This window comes from Setaria viridis, chromosome 9 (assembly GCF_005286985.2).
Source record: "Setaria viridis chromosome 9, Setaria_viridis_v4.0, whole genome shotgun sequence".
NCBI lineage: Eukaryota > Viridiplantae > Streptophyta > Magnoliopsida > Poales > Poaceae > Setaria > Setaria viridis.
The window spans coordinates 54,766,438-54,794,302 of NC_048271.2; the positions used below are offsets into that span (position 1 = coordinate 54,766,438).

General features: G+C 46.2%; 6 protein-coding genes and 1 pseudogene across 8 annotated transcripts; 3 read left to right on the forward strand and 4 right to left on the reverse strand.

The window, feature by feature from the left end:
- Positions 1–21: 21 nt before the first annotated feature.
- LOC117836812 (uncharacterized) lies at positions 22–4,564 on the reverse strand. 2 transcript variants are annotated; one of them, XM_034716321.2, is made up of 10 exons: positions 4,193–4,564; positions 3,342–3,626; positions 2,250–2,486; positions 2,103–2,168; positions 1,973–2,015; positions 1,705–1,759; positions 1,319–1,367; positions 1,051–1,133; positions 836–953; positions 22–414 (listed from the first exon to the last, which is right to left on the reverse strand). In XM_034716321.2, the coding sequence occupies exons 3-10, from the start codon at positions 2,391–2,393 to the stop codon at positions 301–303; spliced, it is 672 nt and encodes a 223-aa protein (XP_034572212.1). In that variant the 5' UTR covers positions 2,394–2,486; positions 3,342–3,626; positions 4,193–4,564; the 3' UTR covers positions 22–300. The 2 variants fall into 2 exon arrangements, with proteins under 2 accessions (XP_034572212.1, XP_034572211.2); XM_034716320.2 differs by having other exon boundaries at positions 1,066–1,133; positions 3,342–4,558.
- A 3,705-nt stretch (positions 4,565–8,269) lies between these two features.
- Positions 8,270–12,820, forward strand: LOC117836808 (dolichyl-diphosphooligosaccharide--protein glycosyltransferase subunit 1A). The gene is made up of 10 exons (XM_034716312.2): positions 8,270–8,497; positions 8,606–8,650; positions 9,385–10,013; positions 10,117–10,264; positions 10,347–10,523; positions 10,765–10,833; positions 10,914–11,003; positions 11,221–11,379; positions 12,003–12,227; positions 12,412–12,820. The coding sequence occupies exons 1-10, from the start codon at positions 8,378–8,380 to the stop codon at positions 12,601–12,603; spliced, it is 1,854 nt and encodes a 617-aa protein (XP_034572203.1). The 5' UTR covers positions 8,270–8,377; the 3' UTR covers positions 12,604–12,820.
- A 630-nt stretch (positions 12,821–13,450) lies between these two features.
- Positions 13,451–15,310, forward strand: LOC117836813 (RING-H2 finger protein ATL8). The gene has a single exon (XM_034716322.2). The coding sequence runs from the start codon at positions 14,380–14,382 to the stop codon at positions 15,052–15,054; it is 675 nt and encodes a 224-aa protein (XP_034572213.1). The 5' UTR covers positions 13,451–14,379; the 3' UTR covers positions 15,055–15,310.
- Positions 15,311–16,467: 1,157 nt separating this feature from the next.
- LOC140221249 (monosaccharide-sensing protein 2-like) lies at positions 16,468–18,424 on the reverse strand (annotated as a pseudogene).
- Positions 18,425–18,491: 67 nt separating this feature from the next.
- On the reverse strand, positions 18,492–20,680 carry LOC117836814 (monosaccharide-sensing protein 3). Its single transcript, XM_072290565.1, is given in 4 exon segments — positions 18,492–18,697; positions 18,779–19,168; positions 20,004–20,156; positions 20,605–20,680. Coding segments are annotated over 4 exon segments (771 nt in total). The 3' UTR covers positions 18,492–18,545.
- Positions 20,681–20,972: 292 nt separating this feature from the next.
- On the forward strand, positions 20,973–22,989 carry LOC117836811 (uncharacterized). 2 transcript variants are annotated; one of them, XM_034716316.2, is made up of 4 exons: positions 20,973–21,332; positions 21,637–22,289; positions 22,391–22,591; positions 22,687–22,989. In XM_034716316.2, exons 1-4 carry the CDS (start codon positions 21,086–21,088, stop codon positions 22,729–22,731), a joined length of 1,146 nt encoding a protein of 381 aa, XP_034572207.1. In that variant the 5' UTR covers positions 20,973–21,085; the 3' UTR covers positions 22,732–22,989. The 2 variants fall into 2 exon arrangements, with proteins under 2 accessions (XP_034572207.1, XP_034572209.1); XM_034716318.2 differs by having other exon boundaries at positions 21,640–22,289.
- A 303-nt stretch (positions 22,990–23,292) lies between these two features.
- Positions 23,293–27,786, reverse strand: LOC117836810 (calcium-dependent protein kinase 7). The gene is made up of 8 exons (XM_034716314.2): positions 27,171–27,786; positions 26,196–27,066; positions 25,459–25,602; positions 25,219–25,371; positions 24,930–25,045; positions 24,683–24,850; positions 24,185–24,409; positions 23,293–23,662 (listed from the first exon to the last, which is right to left on the reverse strand). The coding sequence occupies exons 2-8, from the start codon at positions 26,893–26,895 to the stop codon at positions 23,585–23,587; spliced, it is 1,584 nt and encodes a 527-aa protein (XP_034572205.1). The 5' UTR covers positions 26,896–27,066; positions 27,171–27,786; the 3' UTR covers positions 23,293–23,584.
- Between the last annotated feature and the right edge of the window lie 79 nt (positions 27,787–27,865).

A 27,865-nucleotide genomic window follows, 5' to 3' on the forward strand; every position in this document is an offset into this window, starting at 1 on the left:
TGCAATGATGCAAAGAAGCAATTCACAACATTTTCCCTCTTCTCTATAGAAAAAGCTAAACAGCATCCTTATCATTACATTCAAGAAAATAATGTACATCAGCAAAAAAGGCTAGCTGAAGGAGCTAACAATGTGAACTTGGATGAAGCTATTGAAAGCCATCGGTACTCACACTATAACAAGAAAGCTAATTAAAAAAAAATCTTTGTGGGAAGAACAGTTGTACACTACAGGAATCTGGATAAGTCGTGTCTAACCAGGAAAAGAGAGGAAAAAAGAAAGCACGGCAGCACTCATCATCTAATCAGCTTTTGCACGACCGCTTCTCTTGTGAACAGCTATTAAGACCCATGACACCACCATTCCAACCAAATGCCCAGCAACTGCACCATAAGTGACACAGATTGGCCATTCCTGAGAAAGATCAAGGAAACAGAATAGTAGCAATCAACCATAAGGCCCAGCAAACAAATTATCATCAATGCAAGTATGCGAAAATAAATTCACTAAAAGTAAGATCCGTGATTAAGTATAGGAGACCAAAAAAAAGGCATCACAATATTGAGTGACTCAAAAGCAGAAACACACAACAGCACATCAGGCGTACCAATGAACTTCAAGTTGCAGCTCTAAAAAAAAATCAGTCAGGAAATGGGGATCACAAATCACCCAATTCCCACGGGAATATACAAATTGGGGCAGGTACTGCTCCTCTTTTATTGTCTGTAGCCATGCTTAACCACTAAATGTGCACAAACATATCAATATTATCTAGCATTCCCATGCCTAGGAATTGGCAGCATGCTGCTTGAGATTTAAAAGATGGTATCTTTACCTGCCAAGGTCTCTCCCAGTCGAGGGGCATAGGCCAAGCACCGAGCCATGCACCTAGCACAGCTCCATGACAAGGTGCAGAGATCATGTAATTCTCAATATCAGTTGGTGTGAAATAACTGACATGTAAAAAGACACAAGGAACTATCATGCCACAGTTGCTGGATAATACGGATCGAAAGAAATATCTCCACTGGATGAACCCATACAGCTTACTAGTCAAGAACATACATGGAGTGAGAAAGCACATTCTGCCAATCAATCTTGGATGTTCCAAAGACACATGCTGCAGGAACAAACTGAAAGGTAATAAAATTAGCTTCCCTGCCTCGATTGCTGCAGTTATTTAGTAAATACAAAGTGGTAAACTTTTGAGTACAGGAGTATCAGCACAAGACATTACTAATTCTCCAGTGGCAATCTCGTTGTGCTCGAGTGCCAAGTCCTCAGTTTAGTACAAGTTAATAACGAAAATGGCACTTACCGTGAAAAGGGACATGAGAAGTGACCAATAAATAGTAACCGTCCAGTATCTACAAATGCACAATTTAATCAAGCAAGGAACTGTTAGTACCTGTAAATTGAAATGTCATGGTGTTGATCCGATGCAAGATACAGTTTTTTTTTAGACAAACAGCAGGGGAGCCCCCTACTGAAATTTTTGATTTATAAAGAAAGAATATGTACACGTGCATGGCTCAAGGCCAAAAAGGGAAAGAAGGAGGAAAGGACTATGTGAAATTACAAAACCAATCAGCAAGCTATGCAAGATACAGTTATAGAGCAAAACACTGCAGACACCAATCCTAGTCATGATTCCTACGGATCAAGTAAAAAGATAGGCTAACTCCTTCCTGAATCTAGACTTACTTGATTCCAACAGGTGCACCAAGAACTATGGCTCCAAATGCATTAAGAAATGCTCCTGGCATGGAAAAAAGGGGAGAGTGTACAGTAAGATCAAAGAAATGAAAAAAAGGGAAAATAAACAGATTGGATAACTTATAACTAACAGGGTTCAGATCTCAAGCATGGAGCTGTTCATTACAGGCTCCATATTCATACAGCAACATACTATCACAAGAGCTCTATCATTCTCAATGTAAAAGTGCAACCAAAGTCAAGATGTAGAGCTAACCAACGGGCAAGCCAATCAATCCTCTCGCAGCAGCCTTGAAAAACTGAAAGTAAAGAGAACCCAATCACCACATCACTGAACCAAAAATTTAAAGAGGCAATTGATCAAACAGGATGCACGCGCGCCGTACCGAGCAGCTTCTGGGGTCACGCCGGAGGTAGCTAAACACTGCGATGACAACAGGCGCTTCACATACCTAAGTGAACGAGAAAAATGCTCAGTTCGGATCAGAAGAGGGCGTGGTGAGGCGAACGGACGGGAAGGGGAGTGCAAATACCACGAGGAGGCGGAGGGCGAGCGCAGGGTCAGAGACGAGAACGCCGCGGCCAGCGAGTGAATGGGCGACAGCGAGCCCAGCGAAGCAGAGCGCATGCGCTGCTGCCGTGGTGAAGGCACTGATCTGGGTGGCCTCGGCACGCATGGCGGGGTACGCTCGGGAGGTTGCGGGCAGGCGCGCTGAGGGCGAAGCGGCAGTGTGGCAGTGGCAGAGCCAGGATTCTAGAGTTGGGTATTCCTGTCTCATACAAAAAAAAAAGTCCAGGCGAACAGTAAAAAAAAATCACAACACGTCAATACCAATGATCAAAGAAATAAAGGTACAAGTTGTTCAACTCAGATAATGATGAAACAAAGTACAAAATACATAATGGAAATTACAAAGTAGCTCTAACTTGCTGTTTCTGTTCCTTCATAGCTTGGAAGAGTAGCTTTAACTTTGCATTCCTTCATGGATTGAAAGCGGTTTATGATATCACATTCCTTAACTTTCAAAAAGAACTCACGCTCAATAAATGTGACCAAACAATCGTTCAAGTATTGACCCCCCATCTTGTTTCTCAATTTATTCTTCACATAATTCATGGCAGAAAAGATTCTCTCAACACTAGCTGTTGCTACTGGAAGTACTAGCACCAATTTGAGAAGCTTGTAAACAACATCATATCTATTGTGCATATTTGTGTTACACAAGCATAATTGAAAGCTCAGCAAGGTTTCTCACTTTTCTGAACCTTTCATCTCTACGGACATCAGTAAGAAAGAGTTTAAGAGCAGATGGAAGATGGTTCATCTCTGTGCTTGAGAAATCATTAGGATAGAACTGTGCAGGTTAACCAACTTGTCTTTATCCCAACTAGCAAAGTTATCTATAGGAGTAAATGCAGCCATGCAAAGTCTTCAAATCAATTGAATTCTTTTTCATTTTGAAATCTCGTCAATTTACAGAATAACAGAAACAGAAAGCACATATAGCATACACTGTCACTATGATTCTATGATTATGAACTATGAAGAACATCAATTTTATTTCTAATTTTCTACCCTACAGAGACTAGGTCGGATGTGGCAATGAGCAGTGCTGAGTGCTCACCTCTTGATGCTAAATGCTGCTAGCCGCCGCTGAATGCCTGGCGCGGTGGCGCCCTGGACCTGCTGCCCGCTGGCCTGCCGCCGCCGGCCGGCCGCCCCTCAGCCCCTGCCCCCTCGGCCCTCGCGGCTGGCCTGCTACCTGCTGGCCTGGGCGCCTGGCGCCTCTGCCCTGGCCGGCGCGCCTGGCCTGCCGCGGCGGCGCGGCCACGGCTTCCTCCCTCCCGCCAGCCAAGGCCTCCCCCTCGGCCCCTCCCACCGACCGCTCACCGCCGCTCGCCGATTGGGACTGCCGTGATGGGGGATGGCCGGATGCAGTGGCGGATCCAGGATTTCAGAGTAGGGTATTTAGACGAACAACATAAAAAGTTCACAAGGAAATAAATAAAACATACATATAGTTCAAACTAAATGTATTCCATAACAAATTGTGATTATAAAACATTAGAAGAAAATTACAATTTAATTTTAACTTTCCGATCCCTCATTGCTTGATACCGATTGATGATGTCATTATCTTTGACTTGCAAAAAGAACTGACGCTCAATAAAGGTTACCAAACAATCATTCAAGTACTGATCTCCCATCCTATTTCTCAACTTGTTCTTCACATGATTCATTATTGAAAACACTCTCTCTACGGTAGCAGTTGCTACAGGTAACACTAGCACAAATTTGAGAAGTCTGTACACAAGATCATGTTTGTTGTGCTTATTTTTCTAAACCAAATGTCATTTTTGACTTCTTCATGTCAACTGTGTGAGATTGAAATGCATCCACTAGCAATTTTGATACATTGAGCAGTCAATGTACACAGATTGTCAGATTGAGCAATGAGCAGTCAATTTTGATTACCTCGCGGAGTCGCGGTGGGGGCCGGCCGGCCGGGGGCAGCAGGCAGTCCTGGTGGGGAGGGGGGAGCCGGGGAGGGGCCGAGGGGGGGCGGGCGCCTGGCGGGACGGCGCCGCGGCAGTCTGTGCACCGGCACTGGTGCGCCGCCCGGGTGGAGCCGTGGAGGGACGAGGGATCTGGAGGCGGCGGGCGGCCGGGGGGCGCGAGGCGGCGCCGCGGCGCGGCGGACGGGGCGACGCCGCGCCGGAGCACGGGAGCGGGGAGCGGGGAGCCGCGGCCCGCGGGGGTGGAGCGGCGTCTGGCCAGGCGTGCGTGCGCCGTGCCCCGTCGTGCGGCTGTGCCTGGCGGCGGTAGCGGTAGGTCAGGAGACAGGAGCTCGGGACATGGGGTGACCGGTTGAGTGCGGTGGTAGGGGGGATCAGTGGCTAGATGGGCTGATGGGCTGGCTGGCCGGGGGTGACCTGCGGGCCGGTTTGGTTTGGACGCGAATTGGAGTCCAAAATAGCTGTGAATATCAATTTTAACACCTAAACTATATTATACATATATATATACCTATAAAAACTACCAAAAAATTTCCAAAAAATGTTGGGTATGCCCGGGAATACCCAGGCACAACAGTAGGTCCGCCCCTGGCCGGATGGGATTCGATTTCCGCCGTCAGACTCGAGCCGAGCGAGCGCCGAGCGGACGGAAGGAGAGGCGTCAGGGGTTCTGGTGCTGCTTTGGTGGACCGACTGGTGTCTTTTGGGTGAGTGGGCCGGCCTGGTTAGGGAGGAGGCGATGCAAGAGGGGCCTGGGATCGTTGTTGGGCCGAGGATTTAAGTTCAGAACTACATGTACATGTGTATAATTTGAAGTATACTTGATGTTTTGTAAAAAAGTTGGATATTCCTGGGAATACCCAGGCATCACTGTGCCTCCGCCCATGGGCAGTGGCGGCGTCCTCTCGACTACGGCCGCCGGCCGGTCTTCGCTGGGATGCGGCCGCGGCCGGTTTGGGTCGGATGCAGATCCTCTGACTTCCATCATCCACCGTCCGCAGAATCCAACGGTTTCCTTCTCTCTTCCTGGAGTGGCAAAGCCAGCGTAGCAACTTGTCGCCGGAAAGGCTTCGTCAATTCGCAAACAAATTTTGTCCAACAAACAAAGAGTCTCAAAAAAGGAAAAACTGAATAACGTCCATTGAGCAAACTGTAAGATCCATATTATAACTCCAAACCAATACGATAGAATGAATCTTATACCTATTTAAAATCTATATCTATACCTAATATTAAAGAGCGGAGCGGATGTTTCTTCCAACCGTCATGATTATTTTGCAAAAAAGTCCCTCAACTTTTTGATAATCAACCCGCAGTCCAAATTTTAAAGAGAGGGGAGCTCGGGTCCAACTTTTGCCCCAAGCCTCAACGGGGAGGCCGGCCGATCCCCTCTGCTCCCCACGCCGCACCTTCCTCCTACCCTGGGCGCGTCACCTCTGCTGTTGTCGCCGCCCCTCGTGCACGTGCCCCCGTCGCGACTGTGGAGAGGGGGAGGAGGAGAGTGTGAAGGGAGGTCCTCTCCCTTCCTCACCTCGGCAAAGGAGGCACTGGAGGCGGGGCGCCAGCGGGAGGCGAGGCAGGGGCGGCGATTGGAGGAGGGATTTGAGGGAGGGAGTCCCCTGGCAGTGCGGCCGGTACCCGAGGCCGACGGGGGCGAGCTCCCTAGGCCAGCAGGGCATTGATAATAAACCCACAGTCCTTGGTAGAGGAGTTGTCATTTTTGCTAAAAATTCCCTGTGGCATCCCCTCCTTCCCTTCCGTGAGTCTTCCAGTCCACCGTCGGCTTCGCGAGAGGGGATGCCACGAGATCTGCTTGCCGGCACGCCGTCGCATCCCTTCCTTCCCTTTTGTAAGTCTTCCAGTCTGCCGCCGGCTTCGTGAGAGGGGACGCCATGATATCTGCCCGCCGACTTCCTCTTCTCCGCCGCACACGAGGAGGCCACGATGTGGACATGGTCGGAGGAGCCGGCGCGACAGGTCTAGGGCGTCCCTATCCAGGTTCGTGCGTGCGCTTCACGTTCTTGATCGATCCGAACTTGCAGAGACCTCACTAGAGCTGCCTCCCCATGCCGCCATTGAGCCACCATCCACCTCTCCCCTCCCCCGCCCGCCACGACCAGCCGCACCAAGCCGAGGGAGGGCCACCACCTCCGCCACTATTCACTGCCCACCATAAGACCACCCCGGCGGCACACCTTGGCTAGTGATAGACCGTGGGCGACGCCAACCTCGCCGGAGCCTCCACTGTGCCGTCATGCCCGCCATAAGCCCGCAGCGGAGCCCCTCGACGGAGCTGCGCGCGACTCGGTCGCACGCCGGTGCCGGCGAGAGGACCCGCAGCGGAACCAGGCAGGGCGGCGACAGATCTGCACGGGTGCAGAAGAGCGGAGGTGAGGAGAGGAGACCAACAACGCAGTTGCGGCGGAGAGCTGCGGTTGAACAGGGCGGAAATGGCCTAGGGTTTCAGGGGAGCCGGTGCTCGGGAGTTTTTGTTCCACCGAAACATGAGCCCGACCGTCGGATGACGATCAATGGCTCAGATTAAGCAGCCGGCTTAAATGAGCTCCGAGCCCAGGCAGATTGCGCACGCAGCGGCCCAACCATTGGCTGCCGGGCCACAATATATTAAGCTGTGGCGAGTTGTGCGCTGGGCCGCTTTTAGCTGGCGGGCCAGGTGCCATTTTGGCTCACACGAGCCAGGAGGAAGCGCGTGCGCTGGGGCGTTTTCACATGCTTTAGCTTAGGCAGCTGGGCCATTTTGGCCTTGCGTCAGTTGGGCCAGCACTGGCCGCCTAGCGCGCTGGCAGGCCGCTAACGTGGGCCGCTACCATGCCAAGCAGCCTTAAGCGCTGGGCCGCCGCATGAGTCAAGCGCGAGCTAGTTTTGAGTACGGGGCCGCTTCGGCCGCTGCCAGGCCATGAGTACTGGGTTGCCGCTGCGAGCAGGGCTCGCACATGCCGCCGCATAGGACGCGCGAATGTAGCACGAGTTTGGGCCATTAGTTTGCCGGCGGGCCGTCTTTGTTCGAAGTGCACATGAGACCACTGTGAAATTTTCCTATTCCTTATATTAGTACCACCTCGCCATACGAAGCAACACCGCGCCAGCTTAAATGTTCGTCCTCGTGAGCCATCCTCACCGAGCTCGGTTGCGTGTGCTTGTAACCCAAGTGGGGGCATTAAGGTGGTGTGGATGTTTGGTGCGGACTCTGGGCTTGGGCCTGTGGTGTGTCTTTGCTGGCCCTGCCCGTTCCAAGTTGGTAGTGGCCTGTGCGGCCCCAGCAAAAGCTCGGGCTTCACTGGACCTGAAGTGGCAGGAATAGTGTGAGGTTGGCTTTACAGAGTAGCGATCACTGCCCGCTTCCAACGGTGGAAGGATAACAGCCCGCTACATCATGGGCCCGATCTGGACCCCGAGGAGCCGGCGGCGAGGATCGGAGAGGGAGCGGTGGAAGGATAACAGGCCGCTACATCACGGGCCCAACCTGGACCCCGAGGAGCCGACAGGGAGGATCGAAGTGGGAAAGGATAGGCGCGGGACTAACCGGATGGCGGGAGCAGGGCGAAGTGGGGCCGTGGTAGCGGCGCTCGCTTGTGCGAGCGGTGCGGCCATGGGTAGGGGTCGGGGTCTGGTCGGATTGTGAGAGCAAATAAAGACCCGTAGCAACGCACGTGTATTTCTGCTAGTCATTATAATATATGGACATGCATAAAACTCAAATCTAAAGAAATCAGAAGTGTGTTTATAGTTACCATCATTGATCACAATGCTCCAATCCGTGGAACATTTTTTTTTAAACAAATGTCCCTAAACAATTGATACAATATTAATGTTTTTATGATAAATCTATAGGACACTAAATATTGTGCAAAATCTATCCAAAACTCCTGCTCCACGTTGACACGACCAGAAACCGAACCAACTGCCACAGCCACTCGCCAGCGCCGGAGCAAAACAGGTCGAGATCGCACCAAAAACCGGAGCAAAACCCCGAAACGACTGACCCTGACCCGGCCGGCCGCTGGCGCAGCGTCTCCTCTTGGCAGGCAGGCAGGCGCACACACGCACCCCCGAGGGTTTTAAGCACCTCTCCCTCGATCTGGCCGGGAAGCCAAACTCCCCGACGCGATCTGGCCGCGGGAAGATGGCGACTCCGCTGCCGCCTCTCCGCCGCGCCACCACCACCCTCCTCCTCGTCGTCCTCGTCGCCGTCCTCGCCTCCACCGCCCGCGCCGATCTCGTCATCTCCAAGGCAGATCGCAGGGTCAGTACAGTCCTCGCTCCCCAGATCTCGGGGCCCAGCTCCCATGTCTCTCCCCGCCTCAGCGCTCTCGGATCTAACGCTGCGCGGGTTTTGCTTCTCTCCTTGCAGGTTGATCTGACTTCGCATATCGTTCGCGTCCTCGCTTCCCTCAAGGTGTGCTGCTCGGCTCTGTTTATCTCGTGTTTTCGTATGAATTGCTCCAGCATGTTGAGCTCCCCATCTCCGTAGTAGTTTGAAATATGTCAGTATTGCCTAATCAGCTTGATTGGAATGCTGCTATGGTCGATGAAGCTAGCAGTACACTGAGTGAATCCTGTACCAAGTCATTTGCAAATTGCTGCTGTCAAAATTTAGACATGCCCAATTATTCTGTTCCACGAAACCTGGCCAGCCTGTTTTGAACCAATTTCTATTGGATGATGCTTCTTGAACTCAGGTTTATGTATAGACATCCATTTTTCATATTTGAAGCGGGTTGGCCTGTTTCACTGTATTGTCATATCAGTCCTAAAATCATGTCTCAATTCCTGACTGCTGGTCTATTTACCACTGCCCAAATTACTAATGTCAAAATTTTGGCACGCGCAATTCTCTGCCCCACAAATTAGCCATATATTTTCTAAACCAAATTATAATGACGCTTGTTGAATTCTGTTTTATGTATAGCATCCATATTTGTAGCATGTTTTATCCCTTTCACTGTATGCTACTAGTCTTAAAATCCTTAACTTTCCGTGGAAGTCTTCTGTTTTCCGTTATAGTAATAATAACATCTCTCTTGCAAGTGCTCACATCTAGTTGGAATATTTGCTCATGCATGTGTAATATTGTTGGAATCCTGCTGTTACAACAAAGCTTACCACCTACATACTTTCCATTTTGTTTAGGTCGAAAATGTTGGACCGGACCCTGTCTCTCAAGTTTTACTATCCTTTCCCAATATCCAAGCGAAGAACTTAGCAGCTATAAGAGCATTTGGAACTGAAGGAAAAGTGAAGGGTCCAAGTACTATTCTGCCAATTGAAGTTGTTGAGCCTTCTGGAGCTCCCCCAGAGCTAACATTCTTTTCTGCATTGTTACCCAAACCTTTGGGAAAGGGAAAGACTCTACACTTGGATGTCCTGACTGTATTCACACACTCTCTTCAACCCTTTCCAGAAGAAATCACTCAAGCTGAAGCACAACTTGTTGTCTATCAGGATAGTGCTCACTATCTATCGCCTTACCCTGTTAAGGTACAGACACTTACTATCAGATTGCCTGGTGGAAGGGTTGAATCATACACAAGGCATCCAAGCGCAAAACTTGTGGATTCAGAACTGAAATATGGACAATTTGAAGATCTTCCCCCGTTTTCCTACTTGCCTGTGATCGTGCACTTTGAGAACAACAATCCTTTTGCAGTCGCGAAGGAAGTTATAAGGGAGATTGAGATATCTCACTGGGGAAATGTACAGATTACTGAACACTACAACATTGCCCATGGTGGTGCCAAACTCAAGGGTGAATTTTCCAGGTTATTCACCTTTCTAAGTTCTGATTGCCGTTTTTAAATAGCTTAACTTGTAACTGGAGACAGATATGTTCAGAAGTAACTTATTATCTGTCCCCCTTTGCAGGATCGATTATCAGTCTAGACCTTACGTAAGAGGTGTTTCATCTTTTAGGAATCTTATTGCGAGACTGCCTCCAAGGGCCCACTCTATTTATTACAGAGATGAGATCGGTAATATTTCGACATCACATTTGTGGAGTGATTCTAAGAAGGTAATCTTGTTAGCTATCTCAGTCATCAAGGTTTCTACGCCACTTTCAGTATAGTTTCACAGATCAGGCTTTTGTATTTCAGACCCATCTGGAAATTGAACCAAGGTTTCCATTGTTTGGTGGGTGGCAAACAACCTTTACTGTTGGTTATGGTTTACCGCTTCAAGACTTTGTTTTCTATTCTGATGGAAAGAGGTTTCTCAATATCACATTTGGTTCTCCAATGGAGGAAATTCTCATTGAAAAGCTTATCGTTAAGGTATGTCATGGATGTGCATCAAACAAGTAAATTTCATTTTGCTAGTTTAAACCTGCTAGGCAAAATTGCAGATTATGCGACCATTATGTGTTGGTATTCATTCTAAAACCACAGCCTTTATATATTTTTTAGTTGTTTGAGCCTTATAGTAGGAATGCGAATTACAGGAATAATATTCTACGCCTCGTAGTGATTGCATTATCTGTGTTTTTCCCTTGTAAGTATCTCTGTTGTTGGACAGGTTGTTCTACCTGAAGGGTCAAAGGATATCGAAGTTTCAGCTCCCTTTCCAACAAAGCAGTGGCAGGAGGTGATTTCGCACTGTATGATGTAGGGAGCTAAATAGCTGATTCAATTCATTGTTTCTGACAGTAGTAATTTGTGGTTCAGGTGAAGTATTCACACCTTGACATTGTTGGAAGGCCAGTTGTTGTCTTGGAGAAGCCTGATGTTATTCCAGAGCATAATTTGTATTTCCAGGTTTGTTGTCAGTTTTAATTATCGAGTACTTTGTTTGTACTATGGTTTTTGTGAAAGGGAATTTGGGCTAAACAGTTAGTTCAAACAAATAATCAGAAGAGATGTATTGGTTCTCAACACATGTAACAGCACTAAGCTGCTGTATAAAAGGCTTACTTGAGCTCCTTTTAGGGAGTTAGATTGTTTGTTTATTTAAAGATTCCTTTGCAATATGCAGGTTTACTACAAATTCAACAATATATCCTTGCTCCGAGAGCCGTTGATGCTTATTACTGGTTTCTTCCTCCTGTTTGTGGCCTGCATTGTTTACATGCGCACTGATATGTCAATTTCCAAGAGCTCTCCTTCTTACTTGGCCAAGCTACAATGGGATGAGGTACACAATTATTTAACATATCGAACATATATGTCAGGAGTAAATGGGCTTGCTGAAAACTGTTTTATATCTGCCTGTAATTGTTTCCCTTTTTTGACATCTTTTAGACTTTTACTATACTTATATGATGTGTCTCATTCACCATGGAGCACTGGATGCATAGTACTGATGATTAGTAGAAACCAAATTAAACAGGGTTTTGAATGTACTTTTTGAATGCATACTTTGTAGGTGGGGTATGTTCATGATCTGCAAAACATTAATATTAACCATGAAGTGGTGAATCATTTTCTCTCTCTATTGTCGCTTTACATATCAAAAGTGTGACTGAAATTACTTATGGTAGGATATATTTTACTAGGAAGCATGTCCTTGGATAGTTGGATGTCCTCAAATAATAATTAACTGTATATTCTACTTCCACTAACGCATTTTGGATCTTGCATGGGAGCCCATGATCCAGTGTTAGGTTAAGAACTGAAGACATAAGTGACAAGAGTTCTGTAAAATAAGTGTTGAATTACTGCAGTACAAGCTAGTGTTATGATTTTGATCTCATGGAAACTGCCTGTTATTTTCTGCAGTACTAATTTCTACTGGCTATTTCATGCTTTGTGGTGCAGGTGCAAGCCACTGTTCAGAAAATCCAGGGTCTCTTTGAGCAATGCTTGGCAGTTCATGATAAACTGGAGGCCTCATTGCGTGATTTGTCAAGGACTGGGGACGTCCAGTCTTGCAAGGCTGCTCGTAAAGCTGCTGATGCACAGTTTAAGGAGCTATGGAAAGAGCTGAAGCCATTGTTGACATCTCTACAGTCATCTCCCCAGTCTTATCAGATATGGCCAAAGGTCAGTTATTATTATTAACCAACTATTTTTCGCATTTCCGGAACATGAAGAAACCAAGTCAAGAAACTGGTTTTGATACTATGTATCTTGCCATGTCTAAGCAACCTGAATCAGAACTTCCTTTCTGCATCTACATTTACTGCAAATCTTTCATTTTGGTTACTATTTGCTTTGGCTGATGCAGGTAGAGGACTTGATCACAAAGGAGAGAGAGATGCAGGAGAAACTCATGACAAGGCATTCCACCGTTGTCGACAGCTTTGAGAAGAAGCTGCGTGGGCAAGATGTAGAGAACAGGATTGCTTTGCAGCAGCAGAAAATTGCTGCCCTGAGGCAGGAGGTCGAATCTCTTCTAGAGTACATTAGTGAGATTTGAGCAAATCTGCGCCATAGCGATTAGACTGTTTTGCTGGGTTCATCCCGATGTTGAAATCTAGTACACTGAGATTGTGTCGGTAACCATCCAGTTTCCCAGTTGAGTCCTGGAAATTGCAATGACCATGTAACATGATAATCACTGTAATCATTCTGGAGCTGACTAAATTTTGCATTTGATAGCAATATCACAGGGAACCTTCATCTTTTGGACTGAACCCATTGTTTTCCAAGTTTTACTTGCCAATTGCTCAAGGAATGCCCTATTTAATGGTGCATTTGCATCTGTAACTATCGCAAAGATATTGAGTAATACTTGTCAGTGGCTCGTATCAAGGCTCGATGCAGAAGAGGCGCTTCACATGTTTGACAGTTTGAGACACAGCAGGTTTTGCCCTCTTTTGCCTTTCGGCAGGATCACGCTGCTTGCACTCACGATTCTTTGGGACCGCATGTAAAGAGCAGCGGTCAGTGGTTCGTAGGTTCTCTTTTCGTGACCTGCAACGAAACCTTGTGATGTGGGATCTCGATTTTATGGTGATGAGAATAACATTTTTTTCCTTTTTTTTTTCCTTGAAGGCCTGCCCTTTGCTTTTCCACGTGCAAAGGGCTTCGTTTAATTTTTATCTTATGAAATTACTACCGCATCAGCATCTGTACCTTGCGTAGCATAATGATTTTCCCCATGGAAAGTCGTCAGGAATGTTCACAAAGGATTAGTGGCTGTCTATCGGACAACCACAGTGATTTCGACAAAGGAAAAGCAGCGCAGGTTACTGGACACTCCGAACTTTATATTGCACTGCGTGCATGATTACTCGAGGTTGAATTTCTGATGGATAAATTCTTTGGGGCTCTCAAGAGCTCACAATCAGAAAAACAGCTCCAATTGGCAGAGAAGTGATGTGCAAGCCAACGGCCTCCTTTGCTTCCCCTTGAACCTTTCTCCTCTCCCTCGGATCAAGCAGTTTTTTTCGAGGCCGTTTCTCCCTCTCCCAGTGCACGCTACCCAAACGCAAACGCAAACGCAGGCAAGCTGGCAACGAGTTATCCGCAGGCAGAAAGTTCCAGCTTCCTGCCACGCCTACTCTGCTGCCTGCAGATTCATTCTACGATGATCCGATGATTGGAGCATCGAGTCAGATTGATCTGATCGACAGAAACTACAGCTGCCAGCCCCTCCCGGCTACCACTACGGCGGCCGCCGGACGGGCACGGGAGAGACGCCAAGTGCGAGCCCAGCGGACGCCGCACGCGAACGGCGAAGTGGCGAACGAACCCACCGCGATCCGCAGCCGTTCGTGTACCCATCAGGGATGAGGCCATGCGGCCACCACCTCCCAGCCGCAGCCCCGCCCCGCGCTACACCCCTGCACCCACCGGCACACGGCACCCGGGAGCAGATCCCACGGCGGATTCCCCAATGCGCGCGCTCGCTGCGGCGCGGCCGTCGCGTGTCCATGGCCACCGTTGCCGTGCCGGGGTGAGGTCAAGTTGTGCTGTGGGGCCCGTGGCACCTGCTTTACCTCGGCGCCATGTCACCAAGACACGAACGCGCCGCGAGCTCTGACTCCCCCACCAGTCTCTCTCTTTCTCTTGCAACTTCCAACGGCCCAACTCCCAGCTGAGAAGCCACCCAGATCACAAAAGCTTTCTCTTCCATTAATCACCACTGCCACTGCGCCTGCGCGCGATAAAACTCCACCCCTCCCCGTCCCCTGATCCCCTTCGCCGTGCCGTGCCCTGCCTGCCACCCCGCCTGCGACCGATCCGGCCAATGGCGTCGTCGGCGCGGCGCCTCCTGCAGACCAACTCCGGCCAGTACCCCACCCTCCCCGCCGCCGAGGCCGAGCCCACGAGCCCGCTCGCCGTCGACTCCGACGTCGTCGTCATCCTCGCCGCGCTCCTCTGCGCGCTCATCTGCGTCGTGGGCCTCGCCGCCGTCGCCCGGTGCGCGCGCTCCCGCCGCGGGGCCGCGTCCTCCGCCGGCGCTCCCGCCGCGGCGGCCAAGGGGCTCAGGAAGAAGGCGCTCAGGGCGCTACCCAGGCTCGCCTACGAGGACGCCGTGGCGGCGGCGGCCGCGGCGCGCGGGGGGTCCGCGGCCGTGGCCGGGGAGGAGGAGGAGATCCTGGCGGAGTGCGCGATCTGCCTGTCGGAGTTCGCGCCCAGGGAGGAGATCCGCGTGCTGCCGCAGTGCGGCCACGGCTTCCACGTCGCGTGCGTCGACACATGGCTCGGCGCGCACTCGTCCTGCCCCTCCTGCCGCCGCGTCCTCGTCGTCGACGACCCACCCAAGCGGCCGCCCGACCCCAAGCGCTGCCGCAAGTGCGAGGCGGCCATGGAGGATGCCCCATCGTCGTCCTCCGGTTCCGGCGGTGACACTGACCGTTCTAGCAAGTGCCACGCCGTCATGGAGCCTGTCTCATCATCACGCGCCACCGCCGGTTTCTGACAACTGGTTCGGCAAATCTTAGCTCGAGAATCTTTAGCTCCACTGGAATTCTCTCCTCGTCATGCGCCGCCGATTTCCGTAAACTGGATTGATAATCTTTACATCGACTTGAGTTCTTTTATGCTAAGGATCTAAACGTCGATGCTGTCAAATTTAGGTAGATCGATCATGTAAATACTTGTTCAGAAACCAGAAACATGTAAAAAACATCATGGGATGTGAAACTGAGAAGCAAAACATTATTCCATTCTTCGCACTATAAGCAGTTTCTTTTTGTAATCTTGCGAACGGTATACACCCTATTCTACTCTATTGAATCAAACCGTCTCTTTCTCTCTACCAAACGGAAATTGTTTCAGAAGAGAAATACAAGAATCCCTGCCAAACAATTCAAGGATTCAGAGACAGAATTAGAAATGCTTCTCAGGTTCTACTAGAACAAAAAAAAAATTCCCAAGAGAATCGAAAATAGTTTCTCTTCGGAAATGTTTTTCTTTTCAAATGCACCGAATAATTCAACAAAAAACATAAAGTAATCTATTAGTAATGGAGATGAATCATATGTTCAATAAGGTCATTCCCAATGGGGAGGTCCTCATCGAGGGCATGGATGGCAAGCCCAAGCAACGACATACACAAGGTGGCCGCATATATTTTTGCTTGCCAGACGGGACAATGGTGCGAGTAGATGCAGGAGGGAATCGCATGGCCTTGTTATTTCAAACCTACTGCCTAGTTTATATGATTTGGGACTTTATGATTCATTTTGTTTGACTATGTCTTATTTGGAGTTTTTTCTAACCACAACTCATAATATAATCCAGAATGTATATATTGAGATTACATAATTGCTTAACCATTCTTAATCAATAAAAAGAATGAACATGCAATTGTTTCCTTCCATCATCTATCTAAGTGATCTCGTGAAAAATCTTTTTGATAATGGAAAATATCTGATCGTTATGCTACATGAAAATGCCCATCAGGTATGGTCAAACATAGGCATAGAGATGATCATATGTTTTATATAAGGACATAAACCGTGAATTGTACATTTTGCAAACCTCATATGAAAATTACCCTCCCCTTCATGTGTTGTATATATATGGCCCCTAAATGGGTGGCCAAGCAAGAGCAACTAACTTGAATTCTTGTGAGGAACCTTATAATATCCCATCACACCGCTTCGTAAGATTTTTCGTCTTAGGAAGTTAGCATGAGATTCGGCCTCAAACTTGAAAGTTAGTCCCAACTTCTTAGGACATTTTTCCATATAAAGATTCCCAACACTTCCAAAAATAGAGAGCACTGATATCATTAAGTACAATCATATCAAGTACAATCATAACTAATGCGAAAGTATAAAAAACAATATCTGGAGTCAAATGATTCGCTCCAAATCTCCTCCTATTTCTACTTTTCTGATTGTTGGACTTTATGGATGGATGTTCCAAGCGAGAAAAACTCTGCAATAACCTCCACAGGTGTGCCTCTAGTTTCTGGAACCTTCCATTAAACATATATGAAAAAAAACCCACAAAAAATTGCATACAACCGCAAAACACCAGCAAGACCGAGATATCTCATTATCACAGGGAGGCTATATGTGACCGTAATGTTACCAATCCAGAATGTCTGGCTATATATAGTTGAACAAATAGCCCGAGCATTGGTAGGGAAGATTTCTGAACATAAAATATTTGGGATTGGACCAAACCCCATGACAAAGACACATAAATAGATGCCAACACTGATCGTCGAGAGAATGGCATGCAATTGAGCACTTAGTGTAACAATTTTGACAATAACTAGTACAAGTAGAGATAATAGCAAGATTGGTATTGTTAGTAGAAGTAGTCACCTGCATAGAATAAAATAAAGCATTCATTAATATATTTATAATAATAATACTATAAAATAGAAAAAACTCTTAGGAAATAAATTATGTAACTAAGATAATGATAAAATTATTAACCTTCTCCCTATACGATCCATTAGATTCATAGTTATCCCAATAAAAAGTAGCATCAACAAGGTCATAAGGCTACTTATAAGAATGGAAGCAGAAAATAAGTTAAGACCAATGCTTGAGAAAATAACTCCAATACCAGCTTTCTTAAGTATCTCTGGAGTATAATAGAGAATGGCATTTATTCCTGCAAACTAAATAAAAAATATGGGTTATATACATAGTGATATCTCATACATAGTTTAACAAAAAGTATTGTAATTATTAAAATAGTTTAATAGCACATAGTTATATACCATATATTCATAATTCAAAAACAAAACCATTTTACCTGTTGAAATATTTGTAATCCAATTGCTACAATTAGGCACGCTTTACCCCATGTGTTAACATATTAGTCCACCTTATGTCTTTTGAGATCTCCCCATTAGATTGATAAAGCTTTAAAAAATCAATATCCTTACTTTTGATATGATCTTTTGGGAAAACAGATTTTTTAACTATAGCAGTATCTTGCATGAACTTTTCACCTAAATCAATGTCCAATGATAAGTCATTTGAATTTGGTACAACTTCTTTATGTATGTACATTTGTTGCATGCCATGTTGCACTTGCTCATTTGAGCTATCTCTTGCAAATGATTTTCAAGCTAGTTGCCATCCTCCACCAATTTCTAAGCCACATCCTCCGGTTTCTAATCCACTCCTCTTCCTCTTTATGCCAATAATGCTTCCATGTGATGGAGAAAAATCTTGTATGTTTGTATTATTAATCTAGTCTTTAGCGGGTCGTATATGCTATCCTCAAGATCATCTCCATTATGTTTCATCGCATGTTCGTTGAACTTAATTTGATTCTCCTCATCCCATTCAATTTCATCATCTTCTTCTATCTCACTAGATACATTGCTTTCCTATTAGCATATAAAAGCTAGTGAGACAACAAGTCATTTATTCAACATATATCACACATTAACTCTAAAAATAATCTAGAGGTTCAATCGAAGGTAAGATCCCATAGTAATCAATATATGTTTAACAAGAGTGAATCAAATTGTCTTATGCGTAGATAAAGTTCTATATTAACATGAATAATATTTAAATATATGTAGGAACCAATGTGTTACATGAGCTACCTTCACTTGATATAGTGGATCCCACAATATTTTTATTTTACACCCATAATTTAGTGCTTAACTTCGGAAATATCTTATGGATATTTCCAATAAGGTCAACAACTTAATCCAAATGTAATGTGCCATGGGTGGTGGAAAAACCAATGATATTTTCATGTGTGTATTCGCCTTTAATTGGATAGGCAATACAATGAGAACCTTCGTCAAGCTCATACAGTTTTATAATATCTTCCTTTGAAGCCATTATGATAAGTGATTTCATCATTAGGGCCAATTAGGTACTCTTCTAGAGATGATGTAGTTTATCTCCCTCCTGTGCCTTCAATAAGAAGAGTCATTTGACCTACAAAATAGCATAACAAATATGTAGACTATATAAATGCCTTTCATATTTGCAATATTGTTAGAAGAAATTTAATTTCATTGGTTCTGCTATGCATACCCTTGCTATATTTTGTTGTTCTCAATCTTTCCAAAACTTTCTTTGCTTCATCAGCTCTTCCATGATGTACTAGCAATTTTGGAGACTCGGGTAAAAAGAAGATGGACATAATAAAGTAGATAAATGAAGGTATTGATTGTATGCCAAATATTATCCTCCAATTCTTGTTTGCTATTAGCGAAACATAGAATCCAACAAAATAAGAGAAGCACATTCCACTAGAGCCACTTAATTGAGGAAATGTATTTTATAGTCCTCTTTTGCTTGGAGGAGAAATCTCCGAGATATATAGTGGAACAATTGTCATAGCCAATCTAATACCAAATCCAGTCATAAGTCTCATAAACATTAGCATGTATATGCTCGAAATCATTACTGTGGATATTAAAGCAAGAAAGTATATGATTGATGAGACGATTAACATCTTTCGCATACCAAATGTGTCTGCCAATGATCCAATAAATGTTGTGATTATCATTGCACCGATAATACCAATTGCCACGACAAGTGACTCAATTTGTAGCATGCTTTGCAGGTGGAACTCCTCCCTTATGTCGAACATAGCAGCTGAAGAGACAATTAATATTTTAAGTTTGTATCTACTGAGAAAATAAACAAAACTTTGAGCACATAATTAAGCAAATAATTAATGTCTATTGTGCATGATAGGTAACGTATATTCACTGCAGTGTGAAGAAAAATAAATTCAGGGAACACTATGCACATGTGGTAAACTAGCTTAATTGCTTAATTTAATATTGGTTATTATGACTTATGATAGTTACCACATATTCACCAACATGTTTTATTTTATCCAGTTCAGGCCGAGTCCCTTGATACTAGAGTACAACTAAGTCGTATAACATATCTATTATATTATATTAGATGGATTTATATCTTTGAAGACAAAAATATGTTTGAATGTTACATTCAGATTTAGTAATTGAATTTATAGGTATCTTTGTAAATTTTGTGACCAAGCCTTTCTACGTATCAACGGCAATTTCAACTTTTTTCAAATTATAATGTACTTCTTACTTCTAGAAATAGACTAGTTTGGAGTGCACAATACATTGGGTCGCATATGATCCGTTGTTGTGATCATTTGTCCATTACTACTAACAACTATTTTGACCAATAAAATGATTAAATATTCCCATCATTAACAATAAGTAACACAAGTACACAACATCTTCGAAGAAAAAAATCCTATGAACACAACATCTTCATGAGGCTTCTTACTTTATTTTCCAGTAAAAAAATTATCCACCGAACTTTGTCGAGTCTTTAACTTTCATATTTTCTTTGACAAATTTATTCACATAAGCGCTTGGCCAAGCTATAGAACAAAGGATAGTATATAGCGTGATTATATGAAATAAAGATAATAATTTTATTTCACCTGCGATGCTCGCATTGTCCCACCCCTGCAGCATATTTCCAATAGATGCCACAGTTGCGATGAGGACCGCCTCATTGTTGAATAATCTAGGCTGTAGAATTATGATAGTCGTTATGCCTTTCAGTCTAAGAAAGTGTAAACTACAACGCGAAGCTGTATATTTCAAAAAATAAACAAACAAATAGAAATATAATTAATATGATCGCATAAATTCTTCCCATCCTCATTGATGTGTATATATTGAAGTCTCAAGACAGATGTTCTTGATCTTCTTTCAACACAGATGTTCTTGATCTTCTTTCAACACAGATGTTTTTTACAGTGTAGAAGGAGCACAGAATCCACTAATCAACGGGTGTCCGTGCTAGAATTCAAGAAATCAATGTGAGTATGTTATTCATTACCCTCACGAGGGAGTTACAGGTATCCAAATCCCAAAAATGAATTGAACTGCTGGACTTACTTCAAATGAATCTATGCCAAGGGGTCGAGGGAGCTCCAAGAATAAGACACACAAATGTAAAGACTACGCGCGCACAATCGCCGAGCCCTACAGCACACCGAGAATCTGAGGTGTGTTTCACCTCATGACTCTTCTCACCGGTGATAGACTCATGGTTGTGAAAATGACTAAATGAGCGTAGAAGAAGGCAGAGGACTGAAGAAGTGACCAGCATGCGGGATCAGCAGATAAAAAGATCGCCGCAATGCTACCCGCGCAAAACGAGATCCCGGCGTGTGCGTTGGTTCTGACTCCTTCGCTCCTCTCATCTTGCTTTACCGATTCAAAGATCTCACGGCGCATGCAGATTCAGTAGGCGGCGCATGCATGCTTAGCCGTATCTGGGCTTGAGCCATCTCCTCGATGTCGGTCCTGTAACAGCAAAATTGGCCTGCCGCGCGGCCCGGTCATGGTAGCCACTAGCTTGCTCTCTAAACCATACCCACAGATGTTTTATCCTCACCCGCGTTGAGATATAGACGTGAGTTGAGGATCGTAATTCGTACGCGCCACAAAAAAACAAAGACCATAGAAAAAGCGAACGGCAATACGACACGTCGATCGAGCCACCAAGGCAACAATGCCGCTTCTCTCCGCTCAACTCCTGCTGCCCCTCCCCGACGCCCACCACCACCGCGCTCTCCTCCCGCCGCCCGCGTGCGCGGCGCCCTTGCCGTCGCCGTCGTCGTCGTCGTGCTCGCGGCCATCGTCCCTGCTTCGATCACGGCGGTCCTCCAACTCCTCGGCGAGAACGGCACTACGAGTCGTCTCTCCTGAGACCTCCAACGCCGTCGCCACGGACGCCGCGACCGCAGGCGCACAGCCAGGTCGTCAGACGTTCGCCTCATCTCATGTTTCGTTGTTCTTTGCTCTTTCCAGTAAGCCAATGACTCGGGACGCACAGATTGGGAGCACGATCACATGTTCTATCCACTTCTTACCGTTTTTCTTTTTGCCTTTTGTAAATGATGCAGCAAAGGTCGTAGACTAATGGTATGAGCTGATTACGAAATTGAGCACTCGATTTTAATCATAGTAGTTCACACGACGGCACACGCTCCAATGGGAAAGAGATTCTGCAGGATGGACAAAACTTTAAGCTTGACTCATCATCAGTAGTCCATCGTGCAGCAGGTTTGGCAGATAACAGCAAGTGGGCAGAGTTCGCGGCGCGGGTGTCCGGCGAGTGGGACGGCTTCGGCGCGGAGTTCACGGCGGCCGGCGACCCCGTGGAGCTGCCGGAGAACGTGGTCCCGGAGGCGTACCGCGAGTGGGGCGTGCAGGTGTTCGACTGGCAGACGCAGTGCCCCACGCTCGCGGACCCCGCCGCGCCGTGCGCGCTCCACTACCGCCTCGTCCGCCTGCTCCCCACCGTGGGCTGCGAGGCTGACGCCGCCACCGTGCACACCTCCCACCAGCGGCACGCCTCCTCCGCCTTCGCGTTCGCGTACGCCGGCGACGGGTCCTACGTCGCCGCGTGGCCCAAGGGCCCCGCGCCCGTGCTCGAGGTGGAGCACTGCGTCGCGCGCCCCGGCGCCGCCGAGGTGAGGGTCCGGGTGGTGCAGACCGTGGCGCTGGGCAAGGAGGCCCGGCTGCGCGGCATCAAGGTGTTCTCCGAGCAGTGGTACGGCCCGTTCCGCAACGGCGAGCAACTCGGCGGCTGCGCCGTCCGGGAGACCGCGTTTGCCGCCGGCGAGAAGCTCGACGTCTCCGAGGTGCTTGGGCAGTGGGAGACCACGGACGCCGCGGCCGCGAGGTTCTCCGGCGAGCTGGACCCCGAGACCGTGAGTGATCGATCGAGCATTTGAATTTTACGTGATTTTGAATAGAATTATGGTTTCCATATATGTATGGATACAGAATTTGACGGATGAGTGGTGAGCAGGGCAAGTTCGCGGAGCTGTCGCCCGACGAACCAAGCAAGCTGCTGAGGGACGCGGACGGCATCGTGGCGCTGCCGAAGCAGCTGTGGAGCGCGTTCAAGGAGCTCGGCGACGGCGAGTTCCTGTGCGAGGTCGGGTGGGCGCTGGGCGGCGGCGCCGCGGTGACGTCGCGGTGCGTTCTGTCCAAGGACGGAGACGTCAAGGCGAGTGTTTCAGGCTTTCAGCAAACAACACGCTCCAGTCTGATTTCAGCAGACATTCAGAGACTAACCTGCAGAGCTTGTTCATGTTCTCGCAGGAGATGGCTGCTGCATACGAGTCCCGGGTGTCGGAGGGCACCTGACTTGAGCCTTCAGCTCATCCACGTCCAGGTTCGGTCAGATTCTATTTAGAATAGATCATCAATAGAATGGCCAATTGGCCATATACTGTCATACAACAAACGTGGTGCTCTACGAGCCAGCCAAATGAAATTAGCATTGCCGAAGGCAAACGTAGAACTGCTCTGTCTGACTGCCGGTTCTGAATTTCTGAGACGGCAGAATTGTTCAGGATCTAGAGCAAAACGTGTGCCAGGCTACCAGCGGCGTTCACCGTTTAACACCTCGCCCCCCGGTTTCCAGTAGGCGAATCGCGCTTTGGTTCATCCGCTGGTAGGCGGAAGAGTCGCACGCGGCTCTGAATTTTGCTGTTCTGCCTGCACATGGTTTGGCACTTTGGCTCATGGAGCCCAAACACAGTCGCCGGCAGAACATGCAACTCCAGTCCCGGTGCTATGACAAGGCTGCTTGATTGACTGGAAAAACCGCGTGATAAGTCTCGCGTTTTTAAGATTACGCAAATGCAAATTTGGAAGGAGTATGATCTCACAGAACAGGACTTGTAACAGAACGAAACAGAGAACAAACCGAATGCGCCTCTTTTGGTATTTTGAATCGCTGGACATGATTGCAACTACATGAACATATACCGCTGCTACATATATGTCTCTCATAACAAACTATATACTACTTGACAGCCCACACTTCTTTGGGATAAATACTACTACTAATGAATTGATTTGCTCTCTTCTCGTACATGTCAGCCCGAATTCGGGCTGTGGAGAATGATGAAATAAGAAAAGAGAACAAAATCTGTACATCACGTATGCATCAGTGTACTTGAGGTGCATCTCTCAAGGTTACATTCAAAGTGGTTTACATTGGTTGCCACCCAAGTCCAACTTTGTTGCCTTGCATCATGGCTACGAATTCGGCGTAGTCAATTTGACCGTCCTGAAAAGCAAATATCAGCACATGCATTAGTTTTCAGTAAAATAAAACTCCTGAGAGGCACCATTGGACTCGGTAATCAAAAGAACTGTGGCCTGGTTTTCTCCCTATATTGGTTCAGCAATGTACTGCCTACTTTTCAGGTCAAAGCTAAAAATAGCCAACCTTCCTCGCAGCTAAATTCAAAACTAATGTCGAGTGGCCTTTTTAGGAGATTGACAATGGCTGTGCTGTCACCAAATGTATTTATTTATTTTCCTATCCTTAAAGGTTACTGAAATTGACAGTGTGCGTTAGGTGTGACTATGTGGTTGATGCCCAGCCACCAAAGGTGTTTATTCTAGTAGTAAAATGTCATTCAGGATAAGGAACCAGTGCAATGTTTTACATTGCAACCCCACATGATTACATGACTCAAGGGTCTAGAACGAGGTTGACATATTTAGGTACCCAAAGTGTTCTGCACTTGTGCTGAAAATCCTTAAGCATTAGTATTGTGGTTCAAGTAAAAGACAATCAACTTACATTGTTTTGGTCAACTTCTAAAATTATCTCTTCCAGGAAAGAGTCCTCCATGTTATGTTCTCCACAAGCTCGTTGAAGCTTGTCAACTGTGATATAACCACTTCCATCTTTGTCGAAGTAAGTAAAAGCTGCCATCAAGTGCTCTTCACGCTCTATTTTGTTAAGAGGCACAGTTGCAGCAATAAATTCTTCATAATTGATGGTCACATTATTGTCTTTATCAGCCTGCCAAAAAAACTCAGGAACTTCAGCCAAAGCACTTCAGTGAAGCAGATATTATCTAAAAACAGATGCATATGCCATACAAGAATAGAGGAGAATTTGCTACTATCCAATAAATGCATTATTTAGGTATTTTTCCAGAAGTGTTGAAAAAAATGCATGCTCGACAGGCTGACATCAGGTCACGTGTTAAATAAGAAAATATCTCCTGTCACACATGTAGCACAAATGCATGTTTTAGTCACTGAAATCAAAAAACAGATGGCAGCTACTCACCGCTTCCACTATATCACTAATTTCTCTATCCTCCAATTCAGTACCGTATCTTCTTAACCCTTCTCTAAGCTCACCAAGAGTAATTACACCTCTATTTTTAACATCCACTGCTTTGAACATTTGTCTTAACCCAGCAATCTCCTCCTCGGAAAGCCGTTCAGCAATCACCTAGAAGCACATGAAGTGTCAAAAAACATAACAGCTGAAATATAAATATGAAAGTAATGAAGTAGATAAAAGAACTCACCCTCAGAGCCAACTTCTTTAACTTGTTCATTGCAGAGAATTGTTTCAGCCGAGAGAGAACACTGGGGTCAAGAGCTTGATCAGTGGCCACTCCATTTTCACAAATCCAAGGATGGCCTGGCATTCATATAAAATATTCAGTATTGTCAGTAAAGAAGTACGGAATTTGTGATTCCTTAAACAATTCGAGGAGCATAACATATTGTTGAAATGGAGCTAACAGCTAGACAACAAAACAGACAGGCAACTGAATTGAGTGAAGACATAGGTAAGACTTAAGATATACTTACGTAGTACTTCATGGGCTTTCAGACGCTCCGAAGGGCAAGGGCAGAGCATCTTTCTTATAAGATTCTTTGCACTTTCAGATATCTTAGGCCATGGGTCCGAGTCAAAATCAATGTGCCCCTTAAGGACAGCATCAAATATTCCTTGTTGTGTCTCTGGTAGAATAAATCACATTCATTAGTTAGCCATTCCGATTCAGAAATACAGTCAACCAATATAACACTTGAGAATAGAGGTGTAACCTGCCCAAAAAGGTGGCACCCCACTAAGCAATACATAGAGTATCACTCCAGCTGACCACACATCAGCTTCTGGTCCATAACGTTTGTGCAGTACTTCAGGAGCAACATAATATGGACTTCCAACCAACTCAGTGAAAACCTGACCTGCAGTTTTCAATATAGTTGAAAATCAAGGTTTTATCCATAGACCCATCAGAAATCACATATAGCTTACGCATAGAATTGAAAACTGATCAAGGTTAATTGAGTCAGATAAGCAACAGTAAGTGTTGATGAACAGCATCATAGCACTCTGTAATTTATTTACTCCATCCTATTCCTTAGGATAGGCAGAACATTATTAAAAATAATGAATTTTGGGTTATTATGGGACATCCCAGTGCACAGGTCATGCCTTACTGTTATATACTAGTTCGCTGCTCATGCTTAAGGATGCTAGCAGATGATAATTGGACATAACTACTATCTAGCTACAAGAATATCTTGTACAGAAAACTGGACATGTGAAATATCTTGTACAAGAATATCTTGTACAGAAAACTACTATCTATCTAGCATCAATCTGATGCTTTAAAAATGGTAATAAAGGATGCCTTACCATATGGATCAGATTTGATATCGTACATGGTTTGAAGAATATCTTGTACAGAAAACTACTATCTATCTAGCATTAATCTGATGCTTTAAAAATGGTAATAAAGGATGCCTTACTATATGGATCAGATTTGATATCGTACATGGTTTGAAGAACACAGATAGACCAAAATCAATTGCTTTTATTGACAGGTCATCTTCTTTGTCCAAAAGGAGGAAGTTTTCTGGCTTTAGATCACGGTGCATCACCCCTAGTGAATGGCACATAGCCACTATGCTAACAATGATTCTTATAAGCTCTGCAGCCTTCTGCTCGCTGTAATGCCCCTTCTCCTGAATTCGGTCAAAAAGCTCCCCACCAGCACAGAGCTCCATCACAATGTGCACCGCCTGCCCGTCCTCATAAACATCTTTGATTGCAACAACATTCTTGTGGCCAGACAAATGGTGCATTATCTGGATCTCACGGCGCACATCTTCAACATCCTCCTTGGTGATGAGCTTGCGCTTTGGGATGGTCTTGCATGCATACTCACACCCTGTACTGATCTCGGTGCAGAGGTATGTTGTGCCAAACTGCCCTTGACCAAGCTTCCGACCAATTATATAATGTTCCCTTAGGTCGGCTGTCTTCCTTTCAAGGACAGTGATAGACGTCGGATCCAATCCCCGCTTAAGAATACCAGCAGCAGTGGGCTTAAATGAGTTCACCTCAGGCCATGGCTTCTCAAACTTCTTCAAGTCGGAGTAGCTATCTTCCTCGAGGTATCCATCAGCGAACCTAGAAGCGGGACGATTGTAGTAGTCACTCCCAAGAGTCCCGTTTGGGCATTGATTCCCCATTCCTAGAACACCTTGTCCCAATCAATTCTGGAGTTCCCAGTCTCACACAATTGTGAATCTCTTGGATGCAAATTGAGATTAAATAGTAGTGGTGCGCAAACTTAAGGAACTGGAAGAGCTCCTCCAGAAGAAAGCCCTTACTTGGCTTCCTGGGAGGGGGAAATCAGCAGCCTGACATTTCACAACAAAGACTTGATCAGCAATCAATACTTGTCAGTTCAAGGCAAGATAATTAGCAGAGGAAAATATAGCTTTGCCAAGGAGGAAGCGGAAACCTTGGAGATGGCAGGAAATCTCCAGCCTGAGGGCTTCCACCACCAGACTTGACACCCAAGCCTTGTAACCAAAAAAACACGCAATAAACGAGATTGCCAGACTACTCCTGAAGCTAATCTCTCAACCGCGTCCACTGAAACCCCCAGAAGTGGAAGAGCTCCTCCCAAAGGCAACCTTGAGAAGCTTCCTCCGTAGGCTGCGCCCTTGTAACCCGAAAACCGAGAACCGCAGCTAATCCACACCAAATCTCCAATTTGAGGGTTCCTAATGCTGCAACTTGCGCACAAGATCCGAACTTGACAGGCCTAGAACACCAAATCCACCAGCAAATCGGCGAAAACAAAGCCGAAACCCACGAGAAACGCCTAGACGGGCGCCCACAGGCCAAATCTATACCAAAAAAGACGAGATTTGTGCGGGAAGAAACAGAATCGAGCTCAGAATCGCACCCGCCAAACGAGGAGCCTCGCAGGGATCTTCCAACGGCCGGCGCGCTCGATCGAAGCGAAGCACGCGCAGAATCGAGCCGACGGATCGGACACAAAATCGCAGCTTCCTGAGGGACTAAAATGCAAAAACAATGGGAGGAAAAAAATGGAGATGGGGAGAAGAGAGGAGCGGAAGGGGGCGAGCCGGGTTTTATAGCCGGACGGCGAGGGGTTAGGTGCGACGCAGCGTGGGGACGTTTTTGCGG